Source organism: Protomyctophum bolini, assembly GCF_963924005.1.
Source record: "Protomyctophum bolini genome assembly, chromosome: 6".
NCBI classification, from domain to species: Eukaryota; Metazoa; Chordata; class Actinopteri; order Myctophiformes; family Myctophidae; genus Protomyctophum; species Protomyctophum bolini.
In genome coordinates this window covers 40,352,000-40,361,193 of record NC_137867.1, presented here as the reverse complement: position 1 = coordinate 40,361,193, position 9,194 = coordinate 40,352,000, and the positions used below count along the sequence as shown (strand labels likewise).

Here is a 9,194-nt window from a genome sequence, read left to right as displayed (position 1 = left end):
CAGTACAGTACCTGTTGAGCCTCAACACAGTACAGTACCTGAGCCTCAACACAGTACAGTACCTGTTGAGCCTCAACACAGTACAGTACCTGTTGAGCGAGGCACCTTACCTGCCACAGAGGAGAAGGAGGAGCCGATTCCCTGGAGAGAACGAGCAAAGAACAACAAACTGTAGGTTCCTGCGAAAGCAAACACTGACACACGCACACGCACACGCACAAGCACACACACACACACACACACACACACACACACACACACACACACACACACACACACACACACACACACACACACACACACACACACACACAACGTAAAGCACACTATTACACACAATGAATGACACTACTTCGCAAATGCAGTTCATTTTAGCAAGGCATGTGTGTGTGTGTGTGTGTGTGTGTGTGTGTGTGTGTGCGTGTGCGTGTGCATGTGCGTGCGTGCGTGTGCGTGTGTGTGTGCGTGTGCGTGTGCGTGTGTGTGTGTGTGTGTGTGTTATTAAAACTCACTGATGGTAGAAAAAAACATGATGATAAAACCAGCAAACATGGGAATATGATAGCCGATCCTAGGAGAGGAGAGACATAGTTACATAGTTACATAGTTACATAGTTACATCGTTTTTTTTTTTTTTTTTTAAACATATGTTTATTAATTTTCTTTATATTACACAAGTATTTTCAACAATTGACATATATTCCCCCCCCCCCCACATCCCTCTGGCAGCACAAATACAAACAAAATCTTATCACGAAATGAATTGACAATAATAAATACAAACCAAAAATAAATAAATAATGACATAACGAAAAACGAAAATAAAACACATTACATACAGTTAAACAAACAGATTCACAATCATAGTTACGTAGTTACATAGACATAGTTACATAGTTACATAGACATAGTTACATAGTGCAGCTTTAAATCACAACCCAAGACATGATCATTTCAATCAGTTCTTACACACACACACACACACACACACACACACACACACACACACACACACACAGTCGCACACACACAGTCACACTTGCGCGCAGGCATGCATGCACACGCACACGCACACACACACACACACACACACACACACACACACACACACACACACACACACACACACACACACACACAGTACACACAGTACACACACTCACATGCGTGTACCTGTTAGTTAGAGGTCCTACAAATGGATTGACCATCAGCTGAACCACAGCTTTGGATGCAAACATCAAACCAACTGGGACACTCTCCTCTGCCAAGTACGAACTGTCCTTCACACACGACGACGCCACCTGCAGGAGAGAAGAGGAGCGGCGGTGAGAGGAGATACGTCACAATAAATAGTTTTATTCCGAATTTCCTAAATGTTTTGTATTGCATTTGTAATATTGTATTGTATTGTATTGTATTGTATTGTATTGTATTGTATTGTATTGCTTATGAATTGAGTACAGTGGACCACAGGGCTTTTTGTGGGCATAACCGTGACTGTACTACAGTATCTGTACTGTTAACGATCTTGTTGTTAAAGCGTTCATTCAAAATCAATGTGTTCCTGTGTTTTGTTGTATTATTATCGTATTATTGGGAACTCCAATGATCACCTACAGTTGCATTAATGCTGTCATTCATCTGTGGGAGCGACATGTCAGTAGGGGGCGCTGTCTCCAACATGCTGACAGTAGTATTGTCAAACAGGGACACCACCTGAGAAAACACAGGCTCTGGCCAGGCTGTGTACCCAGGCAGTGTACCCAGGACAAGTGTACTGTCGCTGGGCCGAAGGAGCATCGAGGGCTGGGTGATCTGCCCGGAAGTATGCTGGTAGTCTGAAGCGCCGGGTAAGGGAAGCTGCGAGGGCCCGGACCCAGGGCTGGGATGATCAAGAGCATACAGGAAGGTAGGGATGATAGGCACTGGAGGGGAGGGAGGGAGGGAGGGAGAAAGAAAGAAAGAAAGAAAGAAAGAAAGAAAGAAAGAAAGAAAGAAAGAAAGAAAGAAAGAAAGAAATGACAGAGAGATATGATTCATCATCATTGCATTATCAATCTGTATCTCTGCCAGGCAGCATGACCTAGTGTTCTCTGAGTGTGTGTGTGTGTGTGTGTGTGTGTGAGTGTGTGTGTGTGTGTGTGTGTGTGTGTGTGTGTGTGTGTTCTGCATACAAAGACACACAAAGGTAAATGTCAGGCTAATGTTAGCTAGCCTGACTATGTACGTCACTATACCCCCAGGGTAGAGTGACGTACTGACGTAGAGTGTACCGGCTCAGTGTGTGTGTGTGTGTGTGTGTGTGTGTGTGTGTGTGTGTGTGTGTGTGTGTGTGTGTGTGTGTGTGTGTGTGCGTGCGTGCGTGCGTGCGTGTGTGTGTGCACGCATGCTTGCTTGCTTGCGTACTGACCGACCACAGTTAAAAGCATATTGTCCAGTAGAAGAGCGACACACACGACCACCAGCACCAGTCTGGGAGAGCCTCGAGACTCTGTCCACCATGCCATCTGTAGTGGTGGGGAAATATATATATATATTAGACTCTGTCCACCATGCCATCTGTAGTGGTGGGGAAATATATATATATATTAGACTCTGTCCACCATGCCATCTGTAGTGGTGGGGAAATATATATATATATTAGACTCTGTCCACCATGCCATCTGTAGTGGTGGGGAAATATATATATATATTAGACTCTGTCCACCATGCCATCTGTAGTGGTGGGAAAAAATATATTAGACTCTGTCCACCATGCCATCTGTAGTGGTGGGAAAAAATATATTAGACTCTGTCCACCATGCCATCTGTAGTGGTGGGAAAAAATATATTAGACTCTGTCCACCATGCCATCTGTAGTGGTGGGAAAAAATATATTAGACTCTGTCCACCATGCCATCTGTAGTGGTGGGAAAAAATATATTAGACTCTGTCCACCATGCCATCTGTAGTGGTGGGACAAATATATATATATATTAGACTCTGTCCACCATGCCATCTGTAGTGGTGGGGAAATATATATATATATATTAGACTCTGTCCACCATGCCATCTGTAGTGGTGGGAATAAATATATATATATATTAGACTCTGTCCACCATGCCATCTGTAGTGGTGGGGAAATATATATATATATTAGACTCTGTCCACCATGCCATCTGTAGTGGTGGGGAAATATATATATATATTAGACTCTGTCCACCATGCCATCTGTAGTGGTGGGGAAATATATATATATTAGACTCTGTCCACCATGCCATCTGTAGTGGTGGGGAAAAAATATATATATATTAGACTCTGTCCACCATGCCATCTGTAGTGGTGGGGAAATATATATATATATTAGACTCTGTCCACCATGCCATCTGTAGTGGTGGGACAAATATATATATATTAGACTCTGTCCACCATGCCATCTGTAGTGGAGGGACAAATATTATATATAACTAATATAAAATACCTCAAAATTGTACTTAAGTACAGTATACTTGAGTAAATCTTACTTTGAACCACGGCGTACACACACACACACACACACACACACACACACACACACACACACACACACACACACACACACACACACACACACACACACACACACACACACACACACACACACACACACACAGAGATAAGGTCATGGTGCTAAAAGACGTTGAGTTGTGTTCCGTGTCTGGAAGGAAAAAAAGATCGTTATCTCTCCAATATATTAATACAAGCAGAGAGACTGTGATATCAGGTTGCCCGGCATTGCTCGGGTTATTGCACTGACAAGGCGTTGCTGGTCCTGCTTCTATCTGCTGACGTCACACAACACAACAGAAATCGCACTGCCTATATCTTGCGTTCACATAGGGCAGACATGGGCATCGTCATGTCGCTGGCTTCCATTGACAATGAATGGTAGACTGCATCTTTTACATCGGCCCGTGTGAACGCACCATAACGGTAAGCCATTTACGCTCATGATGTTAAACCGTTGCCTCCACTCAGTGCATCCATATAAGGGCATATCTGCGTGACCGCCCGACACAATTTTACCTTTATATACAGTAGATTGTTTCACAAAGAACATTGAATTGCCTATTTGTTGAAATGTGAAAATCGGCCTCCTGGTGGCGCTATAACAGAGGTTCTGCTCTGGCCATCCAGGGAGTGTGTTACTTTGCACAGTTTCACTGCGATCAAGCCAAAGGTGCCGTGCTGGAGATTAACTGATCACAGACGGAACCATGGACGGATGGACACAAGGACGGACAAGGTACAAAACATAGTCTTGGCCATGCCTTTCCGCCTGGCGGAGACAATTAAACTACCACTCATTTGACCGAGGACACACTGAAACCCCCTCCAGCACCCCTGGGAGTCCCGGCAGGGAAATTGAGTTGGAGAGGCCAAAAGAAGATTTGCTCTCCGGCGGCGTGGACCAAAAATACTAATCGATGAACGGTGACAGTGATTTTGCATCTAATTCAGCTTGGAAAAGTCACACGTCCGAATTATATATATGCCTATATAAAAATATAAAATTATAATCATTTCATATAAATTGATGCCCTATACTTCATCATATAAGAGTGTAGCACAAAAGTAGTGAAAAAGGCAGATCTACAAACTCATAATGCATCGCATGCGACGTGTTATGAGCTTGTGGATCACTATTTTACCTTAGAGAGATATCTGACTGACTGACTGGATATCTGACTGACTGGATATCTGACTGACTGACTGGATATCTGACTGACTGGATATCTGACTGACTGACTGGATATCTGACTGACTGGATATCTGACTGACTGACTGGATATCTGACTGACTGACTGACTGGCTCAATATGTGAGTGTTTGCTTGTCCTACTGGTGTACAGAGCTCCTGTTCTTATTAGTGAATCCATTGTGCTGGTTGATTGTTTTAGCTGCTCTCCTAACAGGTTTATCTCCACAAAATCGACTGTACATCACTGACACACACGCTGCTCTGCTCGTCTGTCTGTCTGTCTATCTGCCTCCCCTTTCTCATTTCCGTCACAACCTCCCCCCCCCCCCCCCCTCATTCACTCCACTTTACACGTGTGCTTTCTCTATCTATTCTTCCTCTCTTTCTCTATTGTTCCCGCAGGGTTTATGTGTTTCTATCAGTCAATAAAGCGGCACCATGTAACTTTTTTCTAATGAATGATGAAAATGTAATTTTGAATTTAGAATAATCTGTGCAATGTGATAATATAACTTTATTTTGGTCCACCGTGCTCCTAGACATTTACATGTGCCTAGGTGAGACATGACCTTTGACACGAATTTACTACATTATTGGTGGTATTATTTGGGGACAGCTAATTGCTTGTTAATTGATTGATCGTTGGAAGGAATTACTAATAAGTGTTACCATTGTGTTGTGTTGTGTTCAATTCAAACACAACCTGCATGAGAAAGCCAAACTCCAATCCTCCCTATATAGTCAAAGGAGATATTAGATCTTTGGGCTCCAGGCAGTGCTACTCTGCTACATTAGCATCAAACCTTAGCATCAATTGATTAGAATCAACCTTACCTTAGCAGTAATCTTCCCAGTTCCCAGAAGTTCTCCACACTCACTGCATACAAATGGGGGGGGGGGGGACGGGACGGGGGGGGGGGACACCTTAGCATCAACTGTAAACGACTGCACTCCAATCCATACAGCATACGAGTGACTCTCAGAAACAGGACTAAACAATACAATGATAAAAATAATAATTTGAAATTCTACAATCTAATGACTAAAGTTGACTAAACAGAACATAAATTAATGTATACACTGTTATATTATTATGTTATATGACATTATTTACTTAGAACTTTTGGCATTAGCTGGTGAGACTGCAACAGGCCTATAGCTTATCCTAAAGTTAGATATCACTCATTCACTCTAATATAAATTATAATAACTGTGTTCTGTTTAAACATCAGGCTGCGAACACTAGTTCTCCCTACTACTTATAAACAATATATTAATATATATTTTCCTTTCACCACAAAGTACTTGTTAAATGTATAACACAACATGGTCAGGACATGAAGAGACATCTGCTTAATTCCGCCTCCAGTCATTGAAAACTTTGTTGCCTATTATTACTTTTCTGACATGATACTCCAACATGATTTTTGTTTTTATGTCAAATATGGACCCTCTCCGCCTCCCGTTAATGATAAGAAAGTTTGCAGATACGGCTATGATTTACTATCAGAAACACATTTTAGAACCTACAATTACAGCATTCATTGACATTAAGTTCTACATTAGACTAGATAATATGACAGAAAGAGGCTTTAATTTGACGTGAATATGGAAACCTACCTGTTACTGCTGGACAGATGAGATGTGCTCTACAGCTGCTGCTGAAGCAAATGAATGAGGCAGGGGAGGCGAGGGGAGGGGTGGGGAGAGGAGACAGGAGGGGAGGGGAGGGGAGGGGAGAGGAGAGGAGAGTTTTCTCTCCAGCTGAAGCTGATAATAAGGTAGATAAACAGACACAGTATGGCCACACGAACATGCACGCACGCACGCACGCACGCACGCACACACACACACACACACACACACACACACACACACACACACACACACAACAGGACACATGGTCAAACATCAATCAAAGGAACACACACACACTCCTTGTGTGTAGGTACATACTGCACATACTGTACGTGCGCGCGCGTGTGTGTGTGTGTGTGTGTGTGTGTGTGTGTGTGTGTGTGTGTGTGTGTGAAGCAACCTGGAGCGCCAATATCATCTTATCACACACATCTCTCTCTCTCGTACACACACACACACACACACACACACACACACACACACACACACACACACACACACACACACACGCGTCTGCTCTATTCAGTGTGGCTGTTTACACAACAACCACTCCCTCTCTTTTTGTTGGGTAGGTTTTCCTTTCCTCTCTCTACCCCATGTTTGTCTCCCCCTCTACGACTCTGCTTCGTGTTTCACTCTCAATCATACTGTTGTCAACAGTCTAATCAAAGTGTGTTGTAGTTTCTATGTGAACCAGGAGAGTGGCATAAAAAAGGGTTTGCCCATAAATGGGCCTCCTGGTGGTGCTCAAAAAGGCAGAATTGAAAAATGCAGGCCAGATTTTTTTCTTTGGACTTTAGGGAGTGTGCATGCAACGTTTAATGCAGATTGGTGCAGTTATATGTGAAGACGCGACTTGGCCTGTTCTAGCGCACCATGAGGCTGATTGGCATTTCTTCCTCAGCCTAGTGGGAATCGGACACTGCATTGATGAGTTGTGGCATTTTGTACAAAATGGGCAACTCCTGAAAACTTTGGAAACCAATCTTAGCCAATGAGGATGGAATATGAGAAATCAAACAAACCCGGCTTGATCACATGACTATGGAGATCATGTGTACCGATTTTGCGTGAGATTTGGATAAAATCTGAAGGAGTAATATAAGGTGGTGGTGGCGCTATAATGAGCAGATGTGAGAAATTCCAGGCAAGGGTTTTTCCTTGGCCTCTAGGGAGTATGCATACAAGGTTTTCCACAGATCTGTGCAGTTATAGGTAAAAACACGAATAGGCCAGTTATAGCGCCACCATGAGGCTGAGTTGAACATTTTCAAGTGGCATTTCTTTGTCTAGTGGGAATGTTCATGCAACATGTCACGGAAATCACACAATGTGTTCTTGATTCGCGGCATTTTGTTTGAAAAAAACCTTGGAAGCCAATCTTAGCCAATCTAGATGGAGTCTGAAAGATCTGAAAGACCCGTTTCGTTGAATGGCTATAGAGAGACTGTGTACCAATTTGTGTGATGTTTGGACGAAATATGTAGGTGTACTGTAAAAAAAAAAGTGGCGCTATAACAGGCCAATGTGAAAACTTTGGGGCAGAGGTTCAGCTCTGGCATCCAGGGAGTGTGTGTGCTGCGTGCAGTGTGTGGCTGCGATCAAGCCAACGGTGCCAGAGATTAGCTGTCCACAGACAGACGGACACACGGAGTGCAAAACATACTCTCTCCCCATGCCTTCGGCCTGGTGGAGACAACAAAAAATACTCTCTCCCCTTGTCTCCCCTCCTACAATTAAGTGTACAATTTAAGCATTCAGCAGACGCTCTTAATCCAGAGTGATTTACAGTAAGCAAGGTAAAAACAAGGTAATATAATACATCAAATGCATAGAAATAGTAATCTAGGATCATACCAAGGACCTATCATCAGTCTAAACAGTATAACGTGAAAACTAAAATAATCTGTACTTTGAAACTATACGTGACTGTAGGAGTAGGAATCATGCCAAGTCTACAAATTAACCTGGCAAGTCTACATAACACGCTATCTAAATTACATGTTATCCGTAGTTTACATAAGCCTGTAAGGTCTGCTATGGCAAGTGCTATGGGCTAAGGAAGGTGCAGTCTGAAGAGGACATATTATGATATGACTCGATACATTTTTGATTACTTTCTAAAAAATACAATAGTATAAAATCTGGCAAATTCTCAGTACAGTACATAAGGACAGGACTACCCAAAGTTGTTCTTGACATACAGTAACATCAATGAATGAGAGTTTTGATCAAACAAGGTAATAATGAATTGCATTTTTATAGCGCTTTTCCAAGTGCTCAAAGCGCTTTACAATGGTTCATTCATTCATACATTGGGAGGTACTGAATCAAAATCAACACAGTAGGCATTCCTGTCTACCTTTACTGTACCTTTTCTTTACTGATCCCCTGGAGGGAAATACAACTTTCTAAGGCTTAATTTATACTCCATATCACAACAGTGTCGCTTTACGCACCCTGAAGTCTTTTCCAGGCTGACCTTTGACCTTTGAAGAGGCAAAAAGAAGTTGGCCTAAAGCAATGGCTTAAAAACCTTTTGTGGGCAAGTCAAAATCTCAAGGCGCACCTGTATTCATAGTGAGAATATCTGATATACAAGCATGTATATTAGGCCTCAAAGCAAAGCTCAATTTGGATCCCCCTATACCAAAGTATCCTTGCCCTTTAAAGGGGGTTGGTTCAGATTTTTGTCTCCACCAGGCACTGTATAACTAATCTCTGGCACCGTTGCCAAATGCCAAATTTTGCACACACACTCCCTGGATGCCAACGCTGAACCTCTGCCCCACATTTTCCAGAACGGCCTTTTATACGGCCCACTAGGAGGCTAAAAA

The 9,194-nt window shown here is 42.8% G+C and overlaps 1 protein-coding gene across 2 annotated transcripts in view; it reads right to left on the bottom strand.

Annotated features, from left to right (window-relative positions):
- The window catches only part of slc18a1 (solute carrier family 18 member A1), a 23,310-nt gene extending 16,928 nt beyond the window's left edge, over nucleotides 1-6,382 (bottom strand). Inside the window, exons 1-7 of one of the 2 annotated variants that reach the window (XM_080766887.1) lie at nucleotides 6,340-6,382; nucleotides 5,554-5,596; nucleotides 2,411-2,507; nucleotides 1,618-1,925; nucleotides 1,174-1,301; nucleotides 513-571; nucleotides 111-194 (exon numbers count right to left, since the gene is read on the bottom strand). In XM_080766887.1, coding sequence (XP_080623013.1) covers nucleotides 111-194; nucleotides 513-571; nucleotides 1,174-1,301; nucleotides 1,618-1,925; nucleotides 2,411-2,507 — 676 coding nt within the window. In that variant the 5' untranslated portion in view covers nucleotides 5,554-5,596; nucleotides 6,340-6,382. Of the gene's footprint in view, nucleotides 1-110; nucleotides 195-512; nucleotides 572-1,173; nucleotides 1,302-1,617; nucleotides 1,926-2,410; nucleotides 2,508-5,553; nucleotides 5,687-6,339 lie in introns of those variants that run through there. The other variant, XM_080766888.1, reaches the window with a different exon arrangement.
- Between the last annotated feature and the right edge of the window lie 2,812 nt (nucleotides 6,383-9,194).